The 27905-nt window shown below is 42.3% G+C and overlaps 1 protein-coding gene across 2 annotated transcripts in view; it reads left to right on the top strand.

Annotated features, from left to right (window-relative positions):
* Nucleotides 1–291: 291 nt before the first annotated feature.
* The window catches only part of MIGA1 (mitoguardin 1), a 74655-nt gene continuing 47041 nt past the window's right edge, over nucleotides 292–27905 (top strand). Inside the window, exons 1-6 of one of the 2 annotated variants that reach the window (XM_056123764.1) lie at nucleotides 292–393; nucleotides 6224–6337; nucleotides 11553–11730; nucleotides 14077–14213; nucleotides 20448–20574; nucleotides 26898–27031. In XM_056123764.1, coding sequence (XP_055979739.1) covers nucleotides 6239–6337; nucleotides 11553–11730; nucleotides 14077–14213; nucleotides 20448–20574; nucleotides 26898–27031 — 675 coding nt within the window. In that variant the 5' untranslated portion in view covers nucleotides 292–393; nucleotides 6224–6238. The remainder of the gene's footprint in view (nucleotides 394–6223; nucleotides 6338–11552; nucleotides 11731–14076; nucleotides 14214–20447; nucleotides 20575–26897; nucleotides 27032–27905) is intronic. The other variant, XM_056123765.1, reaches the window with a different exon arrangement.

Here is a 27905-nt window from a genome sequence, read left to right as displayed (position 1 = left end):
TCTGGATCTCTTGTGTTTTTGTGGTCTGAATTTGTCTCGCTTTTCCTCTTCGCACTCTAGGGAGGAAGCCTGTGCATTTTTTCTAGGAGCAAGGGCCCGCTGTCACCAGCTTCGCAGGATGGTTAGCGACACGGCACAAGTTGGCAGCACGGGAGGGAGGAGGTCTTTTCATCCACCTGTCAACGCCTGCGCCTGTACCCAAAACAAAAATGGCGTGAGCAGCTTCACACGCTGCCCCTCACGCCGAAAGGCCAGAGGCCCCCACCACTTTCTCTCCACCCTCCTTCTCCTGACCCCGGAAGGACTCCGCCCCAGCGACCGGGCTGCAGCTCTGCACCCGGCTTCAGCCGGGAAGCAGGCGTGGGCAAGGGAGTACCTGGCTTGGAGTACCAGGTACGCGGGTGCCGGCGACGATCGTTTGGATGGGTGGGATCGGGGCGCCAGCGGGGAGAGAGCTACAGGCAGGGGTCGGCCGGGTGCAGACCCCTGCGCGGGACTGGGCGCTGGTGAATTACGAGTGAATTACGGATGAGAGCCGGAGGGAGGCCCGCTGGAGCCGCGCCTGAGCTGGGTGGGCTCCGGACAGCTTGGCTCCAAAGTGAGAGTCTGGACAACCGAATGCAGAGGGAGCCCCCTTTTTGTCCCTCTTGGTCAGAGAAAAGGAGGTCCTCAGAGGATGGCGCGGTGGGAGAAAAGGGGATTCTTCTGGAGGTGGGATGCTGATGTGGTCCAAGTTTGTGCTTGAACGCTGGTAGTTAGAGCTGGGAGTGGTTTTTGGATTGGCAGCTTGGGAGGAAGGATTGCGTTTTATTTGAAGGTGCGTTCAGAGGATAATTCAGCATGGGAAGGATTGTGGCATAGAGGCCGGTGGTTCAGCATTTATTTTCTGGTTTTAGGACGCCAAGAACTTTTGCTCTTATTATTATTATTGTTTCAATATGATTGCAACTGAGCGCTTCCACTATGTTTAAAAACTCTTCTTAGAGTTAGGTTGTGTGTATGATTCGTGTCAGTTTTTGGAACATTTCAGACTTTCATTTTTGCCTTGATTCTAAAGTCTAAGCTGAGGAATAGAAGTTTAGGGGGGTTAAAATCCGGGGGCCTGGAGCGATAGTACAGCGGGTAGGGTGTTTGCCTTGCATGCGACCCACTCGGGTTCCATCCCCAACATCCCTTATGGTCCCTCAAGCACCGCCAGGAGTAATTCCTGAGTGCAGAGCCAGCAGTGACCCCGGAGCATCGCTGGGTGTGACCCAGAAAGAAAAAAAGAAAGACACACCCGAGTTATCATGCTTGTTAATTTTCCAGGGGTTAGAATGGAGAAAAGTATATTACATGCTACTGTATTTTTGATGATATTGTAGATGCCCTTTTGTACATTTGAATATGAAAAATGCCTTTATATTTAATGGACTCTTAAGAAAGCAATTAAAATGACTGCATTTTAACTATTATGCATAGAAGGATCAGGGAGATAGCTCAAAGGATGGAGCACATATTTTGCATGCACATCACCCCGGTTTGATCCCTAGCCTGCTGTGAGCACTGAGCGGGGAGTAGCTTCCTCCAGCATTTCTGGGTGAGGCTTCCCCCAGAATAGAACAAAAACAAAATAAAAAAGTAAAAGTTGTTCAGTCATTAGCTGTTCAGTTTGGAGTTACTCCCTCAGTGAATTTGAATGACAAGGGATGAAAGAGGAAATTAGAATGCACAATTCTCAAACTCTAGGAAATTGAAATGTTTGTTTTATTTTTTTCTCCCCTGGTTAAAACTTTGAAACCTTGGGGCCAGAGAGTACAGTGGGCAGAGTACTTGCCTTGATTGAGACAGACCTGGGTTCTGTTTCTGGCACCACATATGGTCCCCAAAGACTCGCCAGAAGTGATCCCTGAGTGGTGAACCAGGTAAGTGCCCTGAACAGTGCTAGGTATGCACAAAAACAAAACAAACAAAAAATTGAAACTTATATTATGGAGAAGTTCATTTGCTAGGACTGGGTGACTTTCTATTCTCTCTTTCTTTTCCCTCTCACTATCAGCCTATATGTTTACATATGTACAAAGATAAATATGTATACATATATTAATGCACTGTCTGTAGTACTGTCCGTAGCACTGTCCTCCCATTGTTCATTGATTTGCTCAAGCGGGCACCAGTAACGTCTCCATTATGAAACTTGTTACTGGTTTTTTTGTTTTGTTTTGTTTTGTTTTGCTTTTAGGGTTAAACCTGGCGATGCACAGGGGTTACTCCTGGCTCTGCACTCAGGAATTACTCCTCAGGAGTTACTCCTGGCAATGCTCAGGGGACCATATGGGATGCTGGGAATCGAACATGGGTCGGCCGCCTGCAAGGCAAACTGTGCTATCTCTCCAGCCCTGTTACTGTTTTTGGCAAATGGAATACACCACGGGGAGCTTGCCAGGCTCAGCCGTGAGGGCGGGATACTCTCTGTAGCTTGCTGGGCTCTCCGAGAGGAATGGAGGAATCGAACCCGGGTCAGCCGTGTGCAAGGCAGCCATCCTACCTGCTGTGCTATCGCTCCAGTCCATATATTAATGCAGCCACATAAATGGCTTAATGATGCAGAATTGCTAATAATGTTTCTAGAAAAGAAATGTGTGTGAGAGTAATATGATAAATATGATTTAATATATATATATATTGCTTTTTGGGTCACACCCAGCGATGCCAGGGGTTACTCCTGGCTCTGCACTCAGTAATTACTCCTGGCTGTGCTTGGGGGACCGCCGTATGGGATGCCTGGGATTGAACCCAGGTTGGCCATGTGCAAGGCAAATGCCCTACCCGCTGGACTATTGCTTTGGCCCCATCTGTTTTTTGGCACACACTGGCAGTGCTTTGGTGTTACTCCCAGCTTTGGGCTCGGGGGTTGCTCCAGGTGGTGGTCCTGGAACCCTGTTATGCCAGGGAACAAACCCAGGACCCCTGCATACCAAGGCATGAACTATCACCCTGGCCCAATTTTTTTGCTTTGTTTTGTTTCATTTTAGTCTAACATTTAAAATATAAGGCAAATATATAGGCATTTCAAAATCAAGTAAATATGAATGGAAAGAAATCAAAGGAATGGAATGGATATGAGATGCCCAGGCCGCCTATCTGGCAAAGCATGGTTATCTTCAGCACCACTTTAGTAGCCCCTAAGTGTTGAGCTGGGAGTAGCCTCTCACATTGCTGAGCGTGACCCAGAAAACAAAAACAAACAGGACATCAAATAGTCAGAAGGCCTTATAATGAAAAGCAGTGGTTCCCTGCCCTGTCACCCTGGGCTGTTAGTCATTCCCCAGAGAAGCATTTTTTACTTAAATATTTCTTGGTTTCCTTTGCATTTCTAAATATGATTTGTATTGTAGTTAATTGAAATGAATGCACTTCAATTAGAACTAGTTACACTGAATCCTAAAAGTTGTAATTAGAGCATGGGTGAGGGTGATTACGTTTATACTCTGGGAGTGTAAGAAAGTTGGGCACAGTGTCAGCAGTAAGCCACCATTAGACTGTTCTTTCTGAATGCCCTTGACAGTGTCTTGGAAACTGTGATTTTTGGAAAAATGATGTACAGTATAAATAAACAGATTCTTGAATAACATCCTTTTGACTAGATTTTTTTTTAACTACAGAAAGGACATTCTTTGAGGACCCTGCAGTATTATTCTTTACTCTGAAAGGAAACTGCAACTTAATCAGTAGTTTTGATACTTGTGTGAATAAAATGAGGGGTATTTAGAGTTTCCTGGGATCCACATATAGCAGAGATAAATGCAGATGAATGTTTTAGGGTTTCACTAGGCTCTGCTGGGGAAATGCACCCAGCTTAGAGCTAGTGGCTCTCAGCAGATCTTAGAGGATCATTTGGTGCCAGGGGTTCGGGGCTGGAGCGATAGTTCTACGGGTAGGGTGTTTGCCTTGCACGATTCAATTCCCAGCATCCCATATGGTCCCCCAAGCACCACCAGGAGTAATTCCTGAGTGCAAAATCACGAGTAACCCCTGTGCATTGCCAAGTGTGATCCAAAAAGAAAAAAACATTAAAAAATAAAATAAATAAACCTGGGGCTCATGCATGCAAAACATTCTCAGTCCTTTGAGCTAGCTTTCTGTCCCTCCCTCCCCCCTCCCTCCTTCCTTCTCTTTCTCCCTCTCTTTCTTTCTCTCTTTCTTTCTCATAACTGTCCATGCTCAGGTAACTGGCTCTACACTCAGGGATCACTCCTGGCAGTACTCTGGGGACTATATGGCATGCTAGGGATTGAACCCAGATTGGCCACATACAAGCCAAGTGCCTTATCCACTGTACTATCTCTCTGGCCCCTGCTTTTTCCTGTTGACAGTGCTGGGACTCAAACCCAGAGCGTCATATGTGTTAAGCAGGTGCTGTACCCCTGAACCACTTCCCCTGGCATGCAAGAGCCCATTAATTTTATGCTTACCAGGCAACCTTAGTTTATTTATCACCTCCCTGCAGTCTTTTATTTTATTTTTTTTCCTGCAGTCTTTTATTTCATAGGGGATATATTTTAATATCATATCAATATTCTTTCACTAGTGTATTTCCTTATTATAAACTAATATTTAATGCAACAAGACTATGTGACTTTGCTAAATGTATGTCCATTTGGATCACTGTATCACTGTATCACTGTCATCCCATTGTTCATCAATTTCCTCGAGCAGGTACCAATCACATCTTCATTTGTCCTAGCCCTGAGATTTTAGCAAGTGCCACATTCGAGGCTCTTTCAGGGTCAGGGGAATGAGCCCCATCATTGTTACTGGGTTTTGGCACATCGAATACACCATGGGGAGCTTGCCAGACTCTGCCGTTTGGGCAGGATACACTCAGTAGCCTGCCGGGTTCTCCAAGAGTGAGAACTAGACAATAGTCCATTTGGATATATTGACTAAACTGAGTTTCTCCAGTTTTTTTTTTTCAAAGTTCAGATCGTGAACCATCCTGTTTCTTTCAGTTTTGCTATCCTTAAAGGCCCTGCTGACTAGTAACTGCCTTTTTTTTTTCCCTTTATTTTATTTTATTTTTTTTAAAGTTGTAGATTTACAATTTTTTGTGCTTTGGTTTCAATTATACAATGATCAGATACCCATCCCTCCACCAATGCCCATTTTCCACCACCATGGATAATATCCCTCCCACCCCCATCCCCCCATCCCCCCTGTCTCTGTGGCAGGGCAATCCCCTGTGTTCTCTCTCTCCTTTTGGGTGTTGTGGTCTGCAAAAGAGGCATTGAGTGGCAAACATGTTCAGTCCATAGTCTACTTTCGACATGCATCTCCCCTCCTGGGAGGATCCTCCAAACATCCTTTATTTGGTGCTCCCTTCTCTATCTGAACTGCCCTTTCCTCTAGGATACCCGGCTGGCCTCTAAGTTATGGAGTAATCCTCCTGGTGCTGATCTCAGCTATTCTTGGGTATAGTAACTGCCTTTTCTGTAAATAGCTGACTTCTGTCTGACCCAGCGTAGTTTTGGTTTCATTAGAAAAAGATATCAAAATTTTATCGCGTAATGTGGCATTTCTTTGAAGATCTTTAAAATGGGACAGCTAGCAAATAATTGCTCAGGTTTGGAAGTTCAGTGAATTGGGAAGTTTGCTTTCTAGGTCCAGGAATCTGTTGTTCCAACTAGATTTCTTTTTGCGCTAATTCCTACCCTACTCCTTAGGAAATGATTAAGGACAAGTAGATTATTTACTTATTGCTTTTTGGGTCACACCCAGCAATGCACAAGGGTTACTCCTGGCTCATTTGGCTCATGCACTCAGGAGTTACTCCTGGTGGTACTCGGGGGACCATATGGGATGCTGGGAATTGAACCCGCGTCGACCACATGCAAGGCAAACGCCCTACCTGTGCTTTCGCTCCAGCCCCACAAGTAGATTTTTTAATTATAATCAAAAAGCTGAAATGTTTATTTAATTCAAAAGGAGATTCTAACACTTTCAATTCCCTAAGGAAATTTTACTACCTGAAACTCAAGGTGCAAATCAAACCTATTTTCTTGTTTCTTGCTTTGGTGAACTTTTGGCTCAAGTAAATTTGGCCCAGAATTTTTTTTTTTCAGGTAAGTGTAATGATGTAAGTAAATAACAAAAAGAAAAAGAATTAAATTATGATTTTTTTCTTTCTACTGGTAGAGTAGAAAGCTTTGTGACTAATCAATTTTTACTATTTCATGTATTGAAGATTAGAAGTGGAGTCATGTCAGAAGAAACAGCAAGGGAATCACAGTTTCCCTTGAAGATTGCAGTACTCAGAGTGTTTGATCTTCCTCTGTCATGGTACTACTCTCTCTCCCAGGTAAACAAAACAAACACCAAATAAGAAATTATCGAAAGAACATATTTTGCTTACAGTATATAAATTTCACTGGAGGCTTTTTAAAATTAAAAAAAGGTTTTTTTGGTTTTGTTTTTGGGTTGCAGTTGGCAGTGGTCAGGGCTTACTCCTGGTTCTGAACTTAAGACTCACTCTGATGGTGCTGGCGTGAATGACTATATGTTGTCCTGGGGATCAGACCAGGATTTAGCGTATGTAAGGCGAGTGCCTTAACTACCCTGTAATAGTTCTCTGGTTCCTCAGTTTTGAGTTTTTAAGTGCTTCAGTCAGAAAATGTACACTGGTGGAGGGATGGGTGTTGGAACACTGAAACCTAATAATGAAGGGTCTGTCTCACAGTGATCCAATATAAAAAAATTAAAAACAAATGAACAAAAACTTTCTTGGTTTTTAGCGCAGGAATTTAGGTACAGCTGGTTAGGCGCTTGCCTTGTGTATGGCTGACTTGGGTTCAATCTCTAGCATCCTATACGGTCGCCTGAGCACCACCAGGAGTGGTTCCTGAGTACAGAGCCAGGAGTAACCACTGAGCATTGCCACGTGTGACCCCAAAACAGCACCAAAACAAAAACAAATAACAGCAGCAAAAAGTAAAACCCTTCTTTGGATTTTATTTATGGAGATTAGAAAAAAATTTTATGTGTGTATATATGGTATATATATGTATATGTATATAAATATGTGTGTACATATATACACACACACGTATTCTCCTCCTCCCACCCCTTGGCTTCCCCATGGGTTATATCAGGTGCTGAACAGTGGGGGCAGGTAGTACCAGGGTCTTAAGCATGCAAAGCATGCATTGCACTCCTTAAGTTCATATTCTTTTTTTTTTTCTTTTTGGGTCACACCCGGCATTGCACAGGGTTTACTCCTGGCTCATGCACTCAGGAATTACTCTTGGTGGTGCCCAGAGGACCATATGGGGTGCTGGGAATCAAACCCAGGTTGGCCATGTGCAAGGCAAACGCCCCACCCGATGTGCTATCGCTCCAGCACCTAAAGTTCATATTCTCAACTCTTAAAGGATATTGTACAACTTAAGGAAGAAAAGAAAAAAAAACACAACCTTAAGTGAATTTACAGAGTTGATTATAAAAGAGATTTCAGTGAATTATATTATTCTTATGGACCTGTCCTCACTGTTAGGGGACTTACATAGGTGTCATAAACTTGACCAGTTTGTCACTTTAAATGTATAGTTTCATGGCATTAAATTTATTCACATTGCTGTACAACCTACCTCAGAGCTCTTTATCTTGAAAAAACGAAACTACAGCCCTTAAACAGATACTCTTTGTACTCACTTCCGGCAACCCTTGGCAACCACCTTTCTATTTTTTCTTGATGGATTATTTACCCTGAAAACTTCAGAAGTGAGATTATATAGTATGACTTTTTGTGACTGATCTCTAAAAGTTTCAGTATCGCATTTTCCAGTCTAGCTTCTCTCTCCCGTTTTGACCCACATCACAACTCATCTGCTTTTGAGACTTTTTTGATTGTGTTTTCTAGACTTTTAAGTAAGTAGAATCATATAGTGTATTTTTGTTTGTTTGTTTGTTTGTTTTGCTTTTTCGGTCAAACCCGACGATGCTCAGGGGTTACTCCTGGCTCTGCACTAAGGAATTACTCCTGGCAGTGCTCAGGGGACCGTATGGGATGCTGGGAATCAAATCCGGGTCGGCCACGTGCAAGGCAAACACCCTACCTGCTGTGCTATTGCTTCAGCCCTATGGTGTATGTTTGTATGTGTTTTCTTTTGTCTGGCTCTTTTTACTCTGTCCAATAATTCTGAAAATATATACATGTTGGTATAGGTATCAGTAGTTCATGAATCACGACCATCCTGTTATTCGTCGATTGCCTCGAGCAGGCCCCAGTAACATCTCCTTCATCATAGCCTTGAAATTTTTAAGAAAGTGCCATATTCAAGGCTCTTTAGGAGAATGAGACCCATCATTGTTACTGGCATCTGGCATATTGGGTATGCCATGGGGAGTTTGCCAGACTCTGCCATGTGGGAAGGTTACATTTGGTAGCCTGCCAGTTTGTCCAAAGTAGGAATGAGATAATAAGATGTCATAAAACGTTGTCGCGTGGCCACAAATGTGGCTGCACGGTTCCAGGAGCTGGGTTTTATAGTCTCTGAGTCTTGGCCGTTGATGGGATTACACCGGCGCTAGGGGGCCAATTGGTAGGTGTGACCCCTGCCTACTGGAATTCGGAGGATCTGGGTGGAGGATGCTCAGCCCTGATCCGAGCAGGCTTGGAGATCTCAGCCCCGGGACCCGCATGCCTTTGTTCCTCTGCCAGTACCTTCATATGTGTGGAGAGTGGTCTCAGCATGGTGGTGGCTGGTTCTGGAGGTCTTCGGCTGCTGGAGCCCTGGTCAGGGCGGGGAGGAAAACTCAACCCGCTCCCCTCCAAGGGGCCCTTGTGAGGACAGCCAGGTGCGGGGGCAGGAGACTGCGCTGTTCTCTTCCGGGAGCTGGGTTTTATAGACTCTGAGTCTTGACCGTTGATGGGATTACACGGTGCCAGGGGGCCAGTTGGTAGTCAGTAGTTAGTACTCTTTAATTACTATTGTTTCATTGCATGGTTAAGTCACAGTTCTTTTTTGTAGGGGTGGGGGTGGTTTGGGGATCACTCCTACTCGGTTCATTTCTGGCAGAGCAGAGGATCAAGTCACGGTTGGTTGAGCACCTTAACCCCTTCTACATTATCTTTTGAGCCCAATTTTACATTTATTCACATGTTGATGGGCATTTAGTGTTTCCTATTTTTTTCAAATATAAGTAAGAAACGGTTTATTTATGGATATAAGTTCTTGTTTGGGTAATACGTACGAGTAGAGTGACTAATAAAGTTAAAAAAATTAATTTTTTTTAAATTTTATATTTTTTGCTTTTTGGGTCACACCCGGCGATGCACAGGGGTTATTCCTGGCTCATGCACTCAGGAATTACTCCTGGCGGTGCTCAGGGGACCATATGGGATGCTGGGAATCGAAGCCGGATCGGCTGCGAGCAAGGCAAACGCCATTCCTGCTGTGCTATCACTCCAGCCCCCGAAAAAATTAATTTTTAAATTCAAACCTTTTTCCAGAGTGCTTATACTGTTAAGCATGATCAGTTTTTAAAAAATTTCTCCAGATATTTATAAAATTGTGCATATATTTGTTGTATATATTCTTTATTCATTATATATTTAAAGGTGTGTGTGTGTGTGTGTGTGTGTGTGTGTGTGTGTGTGTTGTTTTGGGGCCACACCCAGCAGTGCTTAGGATTTCCTCCTGGCTCCATGCTCAGGGATCACTCTTGGCAGTGTTCAGGACTGAATCAGGGCTGGGACACATGCCAGGAAGCGTCCTGCCCTCTGTACTATTGTCCCTAAACGTTATCTTAAGAAGTGAGTTACAGGAAGTTGCAAAATTAGTAAAGAGAGGCTTAGTAATTTAAATGTGTTTCTTTTGTTTCTTTTTATTATAGTATTCTGTGGTATAGATTGATGATTCCAGGTGTTATTTTTTAATGGGGGTTGGAGGGGCGAGGCAAGGAGATTTTATTTTAAAAAAAATGTATTGCTAGAAAACATTACTCATCATCTGGGTTCTTAGTAAATGTAATCTTTTTGGTGGGTGAGGGGAGAGAGAAGCCATATCCAGCAGTGCTTGGGGGATATTCCTAACTATAGAAATTACTTGAGAGATCCGGGGGATTGAACCTAGTTTGTCAAGGCTAACGTCCGTTTCACTGCACTATTTTTCAGGCTTCAGTAAATATAATCTTTTCTTGTTGTTGTTGCCTCAGAACCTTGCCTTATAGCTGCTGATAAGCTGCTGTGAACAATTTGGGGTATAAAATGATTATTTTCTAAAGTAAATAAATGTTCTCTATAGATCCAAACGTATAACTTTAGAGTTCTTTTGCATTTTTGAGTGATTAATAGTATTTGTCTCCAAACACAAAGTTAATTCTCCTTTGCTCTGATGTTAGAGTTGAGTAACAATTGCATTATTGTATTTATTGCACTATAATGTAATTATATATGAATATATGTCTATTACGGCTCAGCATGCTGCTCCAAGGACACTAGACCTTTGTTCTTTATATTACTCAGTGCATTTTGAACAAAAGAAGACATTCAGTATTTGCTTGTTGAATAATTACGTCAAGATTTTATGGGGTTTTTTTTTGTTTATTTTGTGGCCACACCAGCAGTACTCAGGGGTTACTCCTGTCTCTGCATTTAGTAATTAATCCTGGCGTACCTGGGAGGGGGGACCATATGGGATGCTGAGGATTGAACTCTTACCATCTGTATTATCTCTGTGACCCCTTAAATCAAGATTTTAATTTCAATTTTTATAACATAATCTTGTACATTGTGAAAATGCCAAATACATATTGGCTGAATAGTTCACAAATAAAAGTACTCATTTAGATGGCATTTAGAAATCAAATTAATTTATGTTTGCCCAGGTATCCAGATAACATGAGTATGGTTTACGTTTTATGTTTTCAAGGATCTACTCTAATAACTCTGGTAGTTAAAAATATTGCTGTGGACCACAACATCCAAAAGGAGAGAGAGAACAGAGGGGAATGCCCTGCCACAGAGGCAGGGTGGGATGGGGGGGGGATGGGGGTGGGAGGGATACTGAGATCCATGGTGGTGGAGAATGGACACTGGTGGAGGGATGGGTATTTGATCATTGTATAATCGAAACCCAAGCACAAAAATTTGTAAATCTACAACTGTACCTCATGGTGTTTCACTAATAAAAATTTTTAAAAAAGTTGCTGTGATATAGGTTTAGTTACATAAATTTAGTAGCCCAGAAGACCCCTGCCCCTGTGGGTATGACCCCAGTGTTTCCTGACACTGTGAGTCCTTCAGTTCAGCTGTCTGGTAAACCTGCTGAGAATCAGGAGTGGCATTTGAGCTTCACTTTGTTATTTTTTATTTCGTTTTGAAGCCATATCTGGTGGTGCTCAGAGGATCATGTGGTTGATGAGGAGGCTTGGCTTCGAGGTTGCTTGAGCACTCACTATTCAGCACTGTGGACAAAAACAAAACAAAACAGAACAAAATAAGTAAATTTAGTTTTTACAGCTTTACGTGAGCAAGTAAAATAATTTTTTTTTCAATCTAACTGCATCTTTTCCAGATCAAATTCTCACCAGTAGCTAAGAAATTGTTTGTGGTAACTGCAGTGAGTGCCGTGTCTGTAATTTTTCTGGCCCATCACTTCAAAAGAAGACGTGGAAAGAAGAAAGGAAAAATATTGCCATGGGAACCAGAGCACCTCATACTTGAATGTACTAAAAGAGCAGCTTCAGACAAAGGTATGTGGAAATGGCTGAAGTAAGTTTTCAAAGGAGATTTTATACGTGAATAATTAACTGAAAAATACAGTCATTTCAATGGATCGAAATTCAGTGTGTGTGTGTGTGTGTGTGTGTGTGGTATGTGCCAGAAATTGAATCCTTGCCCCCTAATTTTAATGTTTTGATTTCCAAAATTTCAGAGCAAAGAAAGCCATTTTTTTTTCTTTTTGGGTCACACCTGGCGATGCACAGGGGTTACTCCTGGCTCTGCGCTCAGGAATTTCCCCTGGCGGTGCTCAGGGGACCATATGGGATGCTGGGAATTGAACCCGGGTCTGCCGCGTGCAAGGCAAACACCCTACCTGCTGTGCTATTGCTCCAGCCCAAGCCACTTCTTTTTAAGCCACTTCAACTTCTGCTACCCAGAACTAATTGTTGACACGCTTTGGCATATGTATCTGTCACTTTTTTTTGTTTAGATTTTTTCAATTTTCATATTGAAATATAAAAGTTCATATTTATACATGTAAGGTAAAGGTAAAGGTAAAGGCCCTCCCGTTGATCGTCGATTTGCTCGAGCGGGCCCAGTAACGTCTCCATTGGAGACTTTGTTGTTACTGTGTCTGGCATATCGAATACTCTCGGTAGCTTGCTGGGCTCTCCGAGAGGGGTGGAGGAATCGAACTCGGGTCGGCCATGTTGACCGCACCTTTATTTATACATGTGAATTATACATTTTAAAATTAAGAGTTTTTAAATCTGCTTTAAAAATATTTAACAATATAGAAGTATGTTTTTTTTCCCAGTCAATGAATATGTCTCTGTGCTATCATTTTTAATATGTATATGGTTAAAATCATACAAATCTGCCCTAATTTTTTTAACCAGCTCCCTGTTGTTCCCTTCGGGGTATTTTTCTTGTTTTGCATATATCTTTGAATATATAGTCTAATAATTTCCTGGTTTTTTAGAAGTCAATTTGCTGAGCCTTAAAGAATCTGTGTTTGTCGAAGATATGGTACATATCGCTAAATTTGCAACTAAAAGTAATTTCTTGAGCACGGTAGATTGTATACTTTATGAGGTTTTATTACTTTCAAGCTTATTATTTAGCATATTATTCTTTTGTGATCTAGTTTGCAGTTAATGAATTTTGTGCCAAGTACAGTGAATATTGCAGTAGTAATGATGGTAGTAGCTGAGATTTTATTTGATTTCAGGTACAATGCTAAATGTTTTATAGTCATTGCACTGATTACTGTTAGTAGTAACACTGGGACCATATAATGCTGTTTTGATTCCTGTTTGTACATAAATTTGAGAGATCGAAAAGTTACATTACTTGCTCAAGTCCATCAGTGTTTCCCAAAGAGGAAGAGAGTGCGTCACCTTCACCAGGGGCTATTGGAATGATCGGGGGTTGGTGCCATAGAGGCCTCAGGTGCAACTGCAACTGGGGGACAGTTTGTTTGCTTATTTGTTTGCTTAGTGAAGGTAGAGTTAAAGTGGATGCTGAGCAACCTTTTTTTTGATAGAGGGTTGGTAGACCAGAGAAACTTATAAACCTTTAATTTAACTAAATTATGCTAAGATTTGAATTCAATCGTACCTTAACTGCTGCATTAAATTAACCTGTCATGTCTGCTCTAGATAATGAATGATGCTTAGAGAAGACAGAAGTATATATATATATATATATATATATATATATATATAAAAGATGACCACATATTTGATGAGATATAATTTAGACTTTAGATGTGAAATATGTGCTTATATTTCATTAAATTTTTTAGCTTAAAAAGTTCTCTAGTTGATAATTACAATAGATAACTGTTTATTATACCTGTAATTACAGATGATTACAACAGACCAAATACCACCCTGGTTAATTAGACGAATGTTTCCGTCTTCATTACAGAGGAAGTATTAACAGTGTTAAAGTTACTTAATGATGTAGGTTCTAATTGTGTGCATGTAGTAACTTTTATAATTGAGAGCAATAGGTTTTAAAATAAGCTTACTGAATGACTATAATCAAAATTTGAAAGAACTTTCCCTTCCCTTCCCTATGTTGTTGTCAGGGCTACTTACTCCCTTGTGGAGCTCGCATACTTGCTTGCTGAGTCCTGAGGCCTCACACACTTCCTTGCATCATACAGAACTTGCACTTGTTCTGTTGCTAGACTTCAGCACTGCTGGTGTCATACTGGGCAAAGTGGGGTGTTGCCAAGGATTGAAGTCGAGAGCTCTCTTCTGCAGGGCAGGCTCTCACACATTGAGCCACTTTCTAGGCCTCCAGATTTTAGAATTTTACTTGAAATGTACCACTGGAGTTACTAACACTCACCATTTGCTTCCTAGGTTCAAGCTGTTCCAGTAGTAGACAGAATTTGACGTTATCTTTAAGTTCCACCAAAGACAAAGGATCTCAGTCTTGTAACTATACTAATGGAGGTCTTTTCAGTAAATACTCGGGTTCTGCACAGAGTTTGGCTTCTGTAAGTAAAATTTAAAAGTGATTCTTTGATTTTGGGAAGTGGGGGGAGGGACTTGGGCCACACCTGTAGGTACTTGGAATCTACCTTTAACTCTGTTCTTTTTTTAAAAAAAATTTTTTTAAATTGAATTTCAGTGAGTTAGACCATTACAAAGCTGTTCATGATTGGGTTTTAGTCATACAATGATCCAGCACCCATCCCTCCACTAGTGAACATTTCTCACCACCTGTGTCCCCCATTTCCCTCCCACCATCCCCAAACCTCCCCCCCCCCGCCCCCCATACCCGCATCCCCCACCCCTGCTGCCTTTACCTAAGGCACTTTTCTTCTTTCTCTCTCTCCTTTTGTGCATTATGGTTTGCAATACAGGTACTAAGAGGTCAGGGCATTCAGTATTTTTATTGGGAAGGTAAGGCTGGAGTAACTTTTTTAAATGGGTGGTGGCTTGGGATGTGGACATGACTGCTTGTGCTTCTAGGAGTATAGGGAGTTGGCAGGAGGCCCATCTCAACTCTGAGAAGGCCTGGAGATTTCAGTCATAAAACCCACCTACTTGAGTTTTTAGCAGATTATAACTTGGTGTGGTCCATCCCCAGATGGTGGAGTTTGACTGGGGTCATGGCTGTGGTTTTGGATTGTAGAAGCAAGTGGCTGGCTGGGGATTCTGCTTGGGAGGGCAAGCTGACCTCGCCCCTTCTGTTTACCTGAATCTGTTCTGCCTTGTGCATGTCTGAGACTAACTGCGGCTTTTGATCTCTTTTGAGATTTATTTAGGGGTCTCTGGAGCAAGGCCAGTAGTAGAGCTTACACAGTGGCTCTGAAGTTGGTTTGTCGGGATAACTGCCAGCACTTCCAGGAATTTAGGAAAGTGGGGGGAGTTAGCCCCTCCCAACTCTGGAAAGCCTGGAGATTTTAGTCACAAAACCCGCATACCTGAATTTTCAACAGGTTAATATCTCAGTGAGGTACGTCCTGAGGTGGTAGAGTCCAGCCAGGGGCATGGTAGCAATTTTGGATTGTGGGAGCAAGCAGCTGCTTGGGCAGGCACCAGGCTCTGCCCCCCCCCCCCCCCCGATTTGCCCCCATCTGCTCAGCCTTGCATGGGTCTGAGATTAACTTTTGATCTTTTTCAAGATTTATTTATGGGTCTCTGAAGCAAGGCCAATAATTGAGCTTATATAACTGAGCCAGAGGTGGTTTGGGGTGTTGCTACCACATATCTAACTTTTGGCCATTTAATTTCTCAGAAAACTTGGGCCCGAGATTTTGTGGTCTGGTCAAAGGCACAACAGCAGTTTTGGGGTATGGGGAAGCCCAAGGATACCATCAGGCTGCTGATGAACTTGCCTCGTGGGTACTGGTTGACCTGCTGGCCGCAATGCACCCCATGTTGGCTCTCTTCAGGGATCACTCGCAACAGTGCTCAGTGTTAGAGATTGTATCCAGACCTCCTGTATGTAAAGAATTCACTCATCCCTTTGAGCTATCGCTCCAGCCCCTGTTTTCTATTTTTTTGTTTTGTTTTGTTTTGATTTTGGAAAGTGCTCAGGAGTTACTCCTGGCTCTGCACTCAGGAATCACTTAGCAAATTCAGGGGACCATATTGGATGCTGGGGATTGAACCTGGATTGTCTGCTTGCAAGGCAAGCACCCTACCTGCTATACTATCTCTCTGTACCCTCCAGCCCTCCCCCCCTTTTTTATGTTTTTTTTTATTTTTACCTGTTGACTTAACTATTAGACTATTACAGATAAATCCTAGTAAGGAAATAATCATCTGTTAAATCTGCCATTTATTTATTTATTTATTTATTTATTTATTAGGTAAGTAAAAGTAAACTTTTGCTAACTATTCAACCAGTTGTATTCTAGGTTTCTTGGAGTATGAGATGTAGTCTTATGGGGGTTCTTTGAGAATAATGTTGATGTGGAAGTATTATGTCAAGACTGTTCTGCAAAGAAATCTGGAAGGAGTTAGCCGGAGTGATAGTACAGTGGGTAAGGTACTTGCCTTGCATGTGGCTGATCCAGGTTCAATCCCCAGTATCCCTTATTCCCCCCAAGCACCTCACCAGGAGTAATTCCTGAGTACTTCTGGGTATCACTCAAAAAAACAAACACACAAAATCTGGAAGGTACCTGGTATGTTGTCCAAGCGGTAGAGTACATGCATTGGTGTGCGACCCTGAGTCTGATCCCAGAGACTTCAGGGTTTCTGACTACCACCTAGTGAAGCACTGAATGATTTAAAAAAAAAAAAAAAAGCTGTACTATGTAGCCAGACTTTGTATGTAGCTCATCAAAAAATCATTTGTAGCTTGATTAGCTTGATGAGCTGGTAAGGTTGAAAGACTAGATTTGGTGAATCCAAGTATGGAGTTTCTTACCTCCTTTGGCACATTACATTATTTGTTTGGTTTTTGGACCACCACGCCTGGCAGTGCTCAGGACTTACTCTTGGCTCCTCTGTGCTCAGGGATCACTCCTGACAGGATTCCAGGGGCTGTATACGGAGCTGGGACTGAACCCAGGTCACATGCAAGAGAAGCATCTCTCTGGCCCTAACTATAGTATTCACTGAAGTGAGGAATGAAGTTAAACTTGGTTTGAATATAGGAATGTAAAAAAATTATTTTTAAGAATTCATAAGATATATGCGCTACTAAATAAAGAAGAGGCAAAAATGAGTCAAAGGAATTGTTCTCTATCCTCTCAGTTCTCCTTAGGGACAAACAGCATGCACTTTTTTAAAAAAAATTTTTATTTATTTATTTATTATTTTATTTATTGAATCACCGTGAGAAAAGTTACAAAGCTTTCAGGTTTAAGTCTCAGTCATGCAGTTATAAAATACCCCTCTCCTCACCAGTAATTATTTTTCACCACCAACGACTCCTATATACCCCTTCCTACCCTTCCCAATGCCTGTGAGGCAGATGATTTCTACTTAACTCTCTCTCTACTTTGAATACATTCATTATTTTGACAAAAGATACACCATTATTGCTTGGAATTCCCCTCCCCCCCCCAACAATCAGAACTGCTGAAAAGGCATTGTGAAATAATTTGTTTTCTATTGCTGGTTATGAAAACCATATGATGTTGTGTGGCCGCGATTTTTGATTTCTAATATTTTACTAATTAAGTCTGGAGGGATTTCTGTCCAGAGCCAGATAATTACCAGATTGGTTTCTGTGCGTCTGGTGTCATAGCCCTGTGGGAGAGCTGCACATGGGGGGCAACTCATGGCCTTGGTTGGGCGTGAAGGATAAACCGGTTCTGCCCCCCTTCCCATGAGGCTGCAATTGCCGGCTCATACCTGGCTTTTCAATAAGCTCTGAGGTGGCAGCCACCGTGCTATGGGGGGAGGAGGCGGAAGAGACAGACACTCTTTCCCTCGGGGGAGGGGGGGGAGGGCAGGGTCCATGGCACGAGAGTTTAACACACAGTCCATTCACATTTCTTCTGCAAACTGCTGGGCTCTGGATTAGGTCCATGTGCCTCTGGTGAGCATGGACAGTTTCTTATATATCATTCTGGAGAATATGTGCCTTAGTCATCATAATTGTACGTTAAGAAATAGTTTGTAAAACACCATATTCCAAGACTGGAACTATAGCACAGCAGGTAGGGTGTTTGTCTTGCTTGCGGCTGACCCGGGTTTGATTCCCAGCATCCCCTGAGCACCCCCAAGAGTAATTCCTGAGTGCATGAGCCAGGAGTAGCCCTTGTGCATCACCAGGTATGACCCAAAAAGCAAAAAAAAAAAAAAAACAAAACAAAACCAGCAACAACAACAAAAAAACCCAAAAAAAAAAAACCCCACCATATTTCATTTTATATTATTAAATATATTCCTTTTATATTTCAGTGGCATATAACTGCTCCTTTCTCAAATGCCTACAGTTCCTCTGAGCTTGGGGGTACACTTGATGCTGAGGAACTTAGCCTGTGATCCCTGGGTCAGAAACTGTTCTTCTCAATAAACAGAGAAAGGAATTTCATGAAAGTGTGAGGGCCAATCGATGAATAACGGGAGGACAGTGACAGTGACAGTGAGGGCCAAATCTTTAAAATTACTTCAATGTACCTGTGTCAGTTGACCTGCCCTTGCTGTGAATCTACCAGATTTTTTCCCCTTTCGGTGGAAGTAGGTGCTCTTAATACAAAGTGTGTGCTCTGCCACCGAGTTCTATTTCTAGCCCTCAGATTTCGTGTCTTTCAGTGAGTCTCTCAGAGAGAGTCAGGATAGTAGGACATGGAGGGAGGTGACAGGTCCCACAACACTTGGTTCTAGGTGTGAGTGCTGTAGAAAGAGGAGTTACGGAAGACTTCTGATGTTCTAGTTTGAGTCATTATGAGGATAGAAGCACTGTTGGGGAAGTTGGGAGAGGGAAGTTTTTTTGTTTTTTTTTTTTTAATTTTTATTAGTGAAACACCATGAGGTACAGTTGTAGATTTACAAATTTTTGTGCTTGGGTTTCGATTATACAATGATAAATACCCATCCCTCCACCAGTGCCCATTTTCCACCACCATGGATCCCAGTATCCCTCCTACCCCCATCCCCCCCATTCCACCCTGCCTCTGTGGCAGGGCATTCCCTTTTGTTCTCTCTCTCCTTTTGGGTGGGAAGAGTTTTTATAGTGGGAAAATGAAGTGCTCCTTTATTTGAGATAAATGGGCAACAGATTAGCAGACCAGCAAGGTGGAAGTCAACTGATAGGCAGATGAAGCTCTGGGTCTCAGTTCATCCAACAGAATGGAACTGGAATTGGTGGTAGAGTCGCCACAGCTCATTAGGCCTTGCTGGGAGGGGGAGATGATAGAGGCGTCTCACCTTTAATTATCCTTTAGCAGATCAGCATCATAATATATTCGCAAAGAAAACTAAGCTAGTTACCTAATGATAAGTAGGTACAATTGAAATTTTTTAAGTAAAAATGTAAACTTACCTGAACGTTGGTAGAACTGATTATGTTTAAAATAAGTAAGGGCTGGAGCGATAGCCAGCGGTAGGGCGTTTGCCTTGCACGCAGCCAACATGGCCGACCCGAGTTCGATTCCTCCGCCCCTCTCGGAGAGCCCGGCAAGCTACCGAGAGTATCTCGCCCGCACGGCAGAGCCTGGCAAGCTCCCCGTGACGTATTCGATATGCCAAACACAGTAACAACAAAGTCTCCAATGGAGACGTTACTGGGCCCGCTTGAGCAAATCGATGATCAACGGGAGGGCCTTTACTTACTTTATTACTTTAGCTTTTTGGGTCACACCCAGCAATGCTCAGGAGATACTCCTGGCTCTTCACTCAGGAATTACTCCTGGCAGTGCTGGGGGCCCATATGGGATGCGGGGGATCGAATCTTGGTCAGCTGCATGCAAGGCAGACACCGTACCCTCTGTGCTATTGCTCCGGCCCCTAAAATATTGTTTTATTTATGCATTTTTGAGCACACAAGGGCTCAAAATACTTAGTCTTATGACTCCTGTATTTGATTGAAAGAAACCAATTTTCTCTTCATCCCTCCCTCCCTTCCTCCCTCCCTTCTTTCCTTCTTTCCTACCTTCCTTTTTTTTGTGTGTGTGGGTGTGTGTGCGTGTGTGTGTGTGTGTGTATGTTTTTTGGGCTATGCCAATGCTGCTCAGAGTTTATTCCTGGCTCTGCACTCAGGGATCACTCATGGTGGACTTGGAGGTACCATATAGGGTGCCAGGGATTGAACCCAGGTAGGCTTGTAAGGCAAGCACCTTACTTGCTATACTATCATTCTGGCCTCGATTAGTTCTTTCTTGTAGAGTTTTATTGTTATTATTATTGTTTATGGGGCAGGAAATCAAAGCAGGGCCTTACATATACAGGGCAAGTGCTTTACTGCTGAGCTCCATTCCCTAGAAACAATACTTCATGTAGAAATTACATGGACTGTTGCACCAGTAATAGTTTTTTGTTTTGTTTTGTTTTTCTTTTTTTGCTTTATGGGTCACACTGGCGATGCTCAGGGGTTACTCCTAGTTTGCACTCAGGAATTACTCCTGGCTGTGCTTGGGGGAGGACCATACAGGATGCTGGGAATCAAATCTGGGTTGGCCGCGTGCAAAGCAAAGGCCCTACCCGCTGTGCTCTTGCTCCAGCCCCAGCAATAGGTTTTGTTTGAATAATTTATAATCATAAAAGTTCATAAAATACTATCATAAAAGATATTTTGAAATAACTTCTGTCAATATTAATTTTAGGTCCAGAGTGTCAATTCTTGTCATAGCTGTGTGTGCGGCAATTCTAATTCCTGGGACAAAGCAGATGAAGATGATATTAAACTTGTTAATATCCCTGTGACCACTCCTGAGAACTTATACTTGATGGGTAGGAATAACATGATAAACTTTTAAGATACTATGTTCTCATTGAATGTGAAACTAAACGATGACATTTTTTCTAAGGAAAGCAAATATACTTTTATTCACTTATTTTGTGTTTTAAATAAGTTTCCAGACCGCGCGGCCACTCATAAGACACTTCCTACCCATTTTCCATAATTACCACATTATGTTTGATGGAGTTCAGACAGTAGCCAACAAATCATAGAAATATATATATATATATACATATATATACATATATATATATAAACATATATATATATGCCTCTCGGAGAGCCCGGCAAGCTACCGAGAGTATCCCGCCTGCACGGGCAGAGCCTGGCAAGCTCCCCATGGTGTATTCGATATGCCAAAACCAGTAACTATAGCAGGTCTCCTTCTAACCCTGAAAGAGCCTCCAGTCATTGGGAAAGACGAGTAAGGAGAGGCTGATAAAATTTCAAGGCTGGAACAAATAGAGACATTACTGGCGCTGAACAATGGGATGGCAGTAATACAGTGATTTTGTGTTTTGGGACTGTACCAGAAAGTGTCCCAGGAGTTACTTCTGTCTCATTCTCCTGGCAGCACTCTGGGGATCATATGTGGTGCCAAGAATTGAACCCTGGCCTCCTGCATGCACTCTAGGCCCTTGAACTGTCTAATTAAATCTGTCTGACAAAGTCCATTATAAGAGTTTCCTGAGGGTGTTGCAACAGATTACCATAAACTTGGTGGCTTTAAAGCAACAGAAATTTCTTGTCTAACCTTGAAGGCCTGAAGTCTGAAATCCTTAACGCTGAACTGAGATGACGGTGCCATGAGGGCCCGGCGCCCCCTGGAGGCTTAGGGGAGAGTCGCTTCCTCACCTTTCAGCTTCTGGTGGCTGTGATGTTTCTTTACTCGTGCCCACAGGACCACAATCTTTTCTTTCTTTTTCATATCACCTATTCCTCTGTATGGTTCAGATGGTTTTCTGCATCTCTTATGAGGACCACTACGATGATATTTAGAGTTTACCAGATGATCTAGTACAATCTCCCCATGTTAAGCCCTTAATGTAGTCCCATAAACAAAGACCTTCTTAGGTAGTCTTTTACAGCTTCCAGATATTAGAGCCTGATACCTTTGGGAGGGCATTTTTCAGTTTATTTTTTATCTAGCTATCATTTGTAGCTTTCTTTGATCCAGAAAAAATTGTTTTTTTTCTGTGATGCATGGCTGGAGTGATAGCACAGCGGCAGGGTGTTTGCCTTGTGCGCGGCCAGCCTGGCTGAGCCGAGTTCAATTCCTCTGCCCCTCTCAGAGAGCGCGGCAAGCTACCGAGAGTATTTCACCTGCACGGCAAAGCCTGGCAAGCTCCCTGTGACGTATTCAACATACCAAACACAGTAACAACAAGCCTCACAATGGAGACGTTACTGGGCCCGCTGGAGCAAATCGATGACCAACGGGAGGACAGTGTTTTCAGTGCTGTGATGCAAGAAGGTTTTTATTGACTTATTTAGAAAGATGTGAGGGATGAGATAGGGGAAACTAGAAACAAATGTGTTTAAGGGAGAGCAGGGCTTGAAGACCAAGCCCAGAAAAAAGGTTTGTTTTTTTAAATAGCAAAAAATTTATTTCACATTCTGGTATTCCTCTTGACTACTACTAGACTACTAGCCTCATGAGAAAAAGTCTTTTTCCTCCCTCTCCCTCTCTTTCACCCTTCTCTCTCTCTCTCTCTCCATTTTTCCCTCCCTTCTTTCTTCCTTCCACCAAGGCTACACCCTACAGTGCTCATGAGGGCATGAGGTGCCCGGGATCAAATCAGAAGCGTAGCCTGTGCTCCAGCCTTTGATCTGTCTCCCTGGACCTCACATACCCTTTTTATTTATTTATTTTTTTACTTTTCATTTTTGGTCCACACACTGGCTTTGTGTTCGGGGATCACTCCTGGTAGGGTCTAAGGGACCATCTGGGGTGCTGGGGATTGAACCCAGGTCAGCTATGTGGAAGGCAGATATCCTACCAGCTGTGCTATCTCTCGCTTCCCATCACCTGATCTTTTTTTCCCAATGCTTTTCCCTGCTCTTCTCTATTCTATTTTAAGCTCTCTTTACTTTTTTTTTTGGAGAGCATCATATAGTATTAAAGAATTCATTCTTCTGAATAACTCTATTCTTCTCCCCATATCCCAACTGCTTAGATAAATCAAAATGAATTCTTTTTCCGAGTGTCTTATGAAACTCCATTGCAAGTTTATTCCAATACTCTTGCTCATCTCTTCACTTTTAATAGAAATGTATGCTCATTCAGAAATAGCACTTTGAAACCTTAATGTGGCCCTAGCCAGTGTGATCAGTTAAGGGGATGATGGCTTGGCAGATCATTTTTGCATTCCCATACCCTAGAGCAGTTAATGACATAGTTCTCAGCTGTATCTCGTTCTGTACTGCTGCCTGTAGGTCTAAGAGTGGTTCTCTGCTGCCTTTTCCAGTGGGTCTCCAAATACTCATCCCCACTGAGTTTCTTAATTACTCTATGCTTAGTGAACTCACACTCACAATTTCTATCACAATACTGAGAGCTAGAAGAGAAATAGGCAAAACTAGGATTGCTGCAGGGAAACTCAGGAACGGCACCAGCTACCGATAGCCTGATCACCCATCCCTACTTCAAGTCCTTTTGCAAGATTGGTGGCTTTTTTTTGAAAAATGGTGGAATATGTTTGAATTCCTGTTGCACAGCTAATGATATCTTATGGTTTTGGTCATTTCTGCTGTGAAGTGAGACACAGTGCCTCTTGAGAAGGTAACTTTTTTAATGTGGGCAACTGCTAAGTGGGAAAGCACCTTAATTAGAACTTTTATTCAGTGTACATTATCATTTAATCAGAAAATGTATAGACAAAAATAATTGTAAAATGGTAGATGAGAGATAAGGCAGTTTCCTTAAAGCATTATTTGTTTTTTTGCTTGTGGTTTTGGGCCACACCCAGGGCTTACTCCTAGCTCTGTGCTCAAGGATCATTTCTGGAGTTGTTAAGGAGAACATAGTAGTGCCAGGGATTGAACCTGGGTGAGCCACAGGCAAAGCATACACCTTAACCCCTGTGCTGTCTCTTTGGCCCTGTATGTAACTAAAATCCTTGACCAACAGTGCTTTTAAATTTTTCTTCCTAAAATGTAGCCCAAATAATCAGATGAATGGAGAAAAAGATAGTTAAGAAAAGGCTGGAGGAATAGAATTGTATAGCTTGTGGGAAAGATGGTCAATAGTCACATCATTTTCTTTTAAGTTCAGGGCCTGTCATATATATTATATATATATTATTATATATTATTATATCACTTAATCACTTAACTTCCCATTAGTCGTCGATTTGCTCGAGCGGGTGCCAGTAACATCTCCATTCGTCCCTGTCGCGTGCCAGTGTAGCCCAATGGCATCTGTTCGCTCTGGGAACATGAAGAGCCTCAAACCGATCGTTCATGATCTTGATGAAGAAGTCTGACCATCTGGTAGGTGGGCGGCCATGCGGTCTTTTGACATCCTGTGGAATCCAGTTGGTAACAGCTCTAGTCCAGCGGTCGTCTTTAAATCTCATTACGTGACCAGCCCATCTGATATTCGACACCTTGGCAAACGAGACAGCGTCCCTGATTCTTGATCTTCGACGGATGTCGGAACTCAGGATTCTTTCTCTCATTTGAGTGAAATGTGATATTCCAAGCATAGCTCTTTCAATTCCTCATTGGGAGACCCGAATAGCATTCTCATCCTGTTTACGTAGGGCTCAGGTCTCTGAGGCATATATTAATGCAGGAAGAACAGTGGAATCAAAGAGATGTGCCCGGAGCCAGAGGTTCTTCGTCCTCTTAGCTATTTCTTCGATGTTCTTAAAGGCGTTCCAAGCCGCTCTCTTCCTCCTGCGCAGCTCGGGTGCCAGGTCATTTGTCATGTTGACTTCTCGACCTAGGTACACATAGCTGTTGCATTCGGAGATGGTCGTTCCGTTGAGAGCGAATGGGGCGTCAGGAACGAGGCTGTTTCTCATAAACATTGTCTTCGTAAGATTCAGCTGTAGTCCTACCTTTCCACACTCACGGTCAAAGTCGGCCAGCATTTGTATATAATAATAATATATATTATTATATATATTATATATATATGTTTATACACACACACACAAGGCAAGTGCCTTTCTGCTGAGCTACATCCCTGGCCTAAGTAGATTAAATTTTTAGAAGATCCAGATATTGATTTTTCAGTACAGAAAATGAAAAAAGAAAAGGCTGAGTGGCATTAAGAACGTTCTATTTATTTATGATTGTAGAGTCCTCTGATTATTGAAGAAATAATTTTAAAGAAGAGGCATTCTTTTTTTTTCCCCCTTGGTTTTTGGGCTACATCCAGTGGGCTCAGGGTTTATTCGTGGCTTTGCACTCAGGGATCTCTCCTGGCGGGGCTCAGGTGATCACCTGGAGTGCTAGAGTTAAACCTGGGTCAACCGCATGCAAGGCAACCCCACTGTAAATCTCTCTGGCCCTCCAAGGAGAGGTGTTCCTTAACTATCACATCTAGAAACATTTTGAGAATGACTAACCCAGCTTCTTAAGCAACTTTGAAAAATCTTTTGCATGTCAAGAAAAGTTGAATTTTTGAATATTTGGGGTTTTTTAGATGTAGAATCATTATATATATAATGGGCTGGAGTGATAGCACAGCGGTAGGGCGTTTGCCTTGCGCACAGCCAGCCCAGCCCAGCCGGGTTCAATTCTTCTGCCCCTCTTGGAGAGCCTGGCAAGCTACCGAGAGTATTCAATATGACAAACACAGTAACAAGAAGTCTCACAATGGAGACATTACTGGGCTCGCTCGAGCAAATTGATGAACAACGGGAGGGCAGTGATGATTTATCTGGAAGAAAAACTGGGCACATATATACCTCAAACATTTCTATTAACAGCAATTAAAAGTAAAATCCTAACTGGACTTATGGGTCTTTTCTAATTGTCTTTCTGATCCAGAAATTTCTGTATTGAAATCAACAAGTTGGTATATAGTGAGTTAAGATATCTTTTGGTGGAAAAAAGATGGTAATATATTTTATTTTCTACTATATGCTATTATCTTTTAGCTGGACTGTCTTCTCTTGACAGTGGGAATGTCTTATAAACTTCATAGCTTCTTTTTTTTTTCTTTTTGGGTCACACCCGACGATGCACAGGGGCCACTCCTGGTTCTTCACTCAGCAATTACTCCTGGCAGTGCTTGGGGGACCATATTGGGATGCTGGGAATCAAACCCGGGTCAGCCATGTGCAAATCCAGCCCCAAACTCATAGCTTCTTTCCAACTAATTTCTTCTACCGATTTTTGTGTGTATATCTGTCCAGTTTTTCTTCCGTTTTCTCTTTTAATTTAGGAACCATAGTTGTATGACTGTAAAAATTTAAATTGTTGGACTTTTGATGATCTCATGATGTTGTTTTAGTTAAATTTTAAATTATCATATATGCACACACATATATATATATATTTGAAATACATTTAAAGAAATATTTTTTTCTTCTTTTTTTTTTTGGTTGACTAGAATTGTCAACTTAGGATTTGGGGCAGAGGGGATGGTGGGGAACTTTAAGATTCTATTAAAAAGTACTACAAGATGTGATAAAATAAATTTGGTTTACTAGAATTGTCAACAGGATGTTTTTGGGGGGACGTTAAGATTCTTTTAAGAAGTGTTCCAAGATTTGATAACATTATTTTTTATTTATTTTTGCCTTTTTGCTGTTTGGGGCCACCTGGAGGTACTCAGGACTTACTCCTTGCTCTGCACTCAGGGATCACTCCAGGGTTGGGGGACCATATATGGGGCTGGAGATTGAGCCCTGGTCACCTGCAAGTAAGGCAAGCATCTTATTTGCTGTACTGTCTCTCTGATCCTGTACTGTAGCACTGTAGCACTGTCCTCTGTTGTTCATCATATTGCTCGAGTGGACACCAGTAACGTCTCTGTTGTGAGACTTGTTACTGTTTTGGCATATTGAATACACCATGGGGAGCTTGCCAGGCTCTGCCGTGCGGGTGGGATACTCTCGGTAGCTTGCTGGGCTCTCCGAGAGGGGTGGAGGAATTGAACCCAGGTCGGCCTAGTGCAAGGCAAGCCCCCTACCCGCTGTGGTATCGCTCCAGCCCTCTCTGATTCTAGATAAAGTTATTTTTTTGTGCTCAAATCAGATCACCTCATTTATGATGATCATATGCGAAGCATTTCAGACCCCAAGTAATGTTACTTTGACTTTGGTTTTGCTTCTTTCTAATTTTCTGTTCTTTGTAGGTATGGAACTGTTTGAAGAAGCACTGCGTCGATGGGAGCAGGCTCTAACCTTTCGACATAGACAGGCCGAAGATGAAGCCTGTGGTTCCATTAAACTGGGTGCAGGAGATGCCATTGCTGAGGAGACTGTAGATGTAAGCATGGTTTATTTGAAAGTTTCCTTCGTAATATTGGCAAAAGTAAACTGCTTTTAATGTTGATTTAGTGTATTTGCTGTTCGCTGCATTTAATAAAACCATATATTTTTCCCTTTTGGGATTATTTTTAAAATGCTTTTTAAACTTATTTTTAATTTTTAAAAGTTTTATTAAGATTATTTCGCCTGCCTGGCAAAGCCTAGCAAGCTACCCATGACGTATTGGGTATGCCAAACACAGTAACAACAAGTCTCACAATGGAGACATTACTGGGCCTGCTTGAGCAAATCGATGAACAATGGGAGGACAGTGCTACAGTACTATTTACAAAGTTGAGTGTCCCCTTCCCTGAACCATGTCCCAGGTTCCCTCCCACTCTCCAGCCTGCCTCTTTGACATGCATATAACAAGTTTATTTTGTACTGTTTCCCCCAACAAAGCTTAAAGGAATGCAAATAGAATGTCAGAAAACAAACAAAATCAATAAAGTCAATTTGTGGTGATTGTTGTTATATGTTTTTAACCATTCTTAGTCTAGTAGAGGACAACCATATGCGGCATTAAGGTGTGCCGTACTCAATGCCACAGAATGGGAAGTTTTTCCTGTCCTTTAAAGCAGTTCTTTTTAGTTTTTTTAACATTTTTTTTTATTGAATCACTGTGAAACTATACCCTCACAAAGCTTTTCATGAATGGATTTCAGCCATACAGTATTCCAACGCCCATCCCTCCACCAGTATATACTTCCCAGCATCAGTGTCCTCAGGTTCCCTCCCATCACCCGACAACCCCCACCTCTGCCTACCTCTTTGGCAGGCGCTTTTCCTCTCTCTTCTCTCTTCCTCCCTCTCTCCTCTCTCTCTCTCTCTCT

Source organism: Sorex fumeus, unplaced genomic scaffold (genome assembly GCF_029834395.1).
Source record: "Sorex fumeus unplaced genomic scaffold, SorFum_2.1 ptg000047l, whole genome shotgun sequence".
In the NCBI taxonomy this organism is placed as follows: domain Eukaryota; kingdom Metazoa; phylum Chordata; class Mammalia; order Eulipotyphla; family Soricidae; genus Sorex; species Sorex fumeus.
The sequence above is the reverse complement of the archived record's forward strand: the minus strand, read 5'-3'. Positions and strand labels throughout refer to the sequence as shown.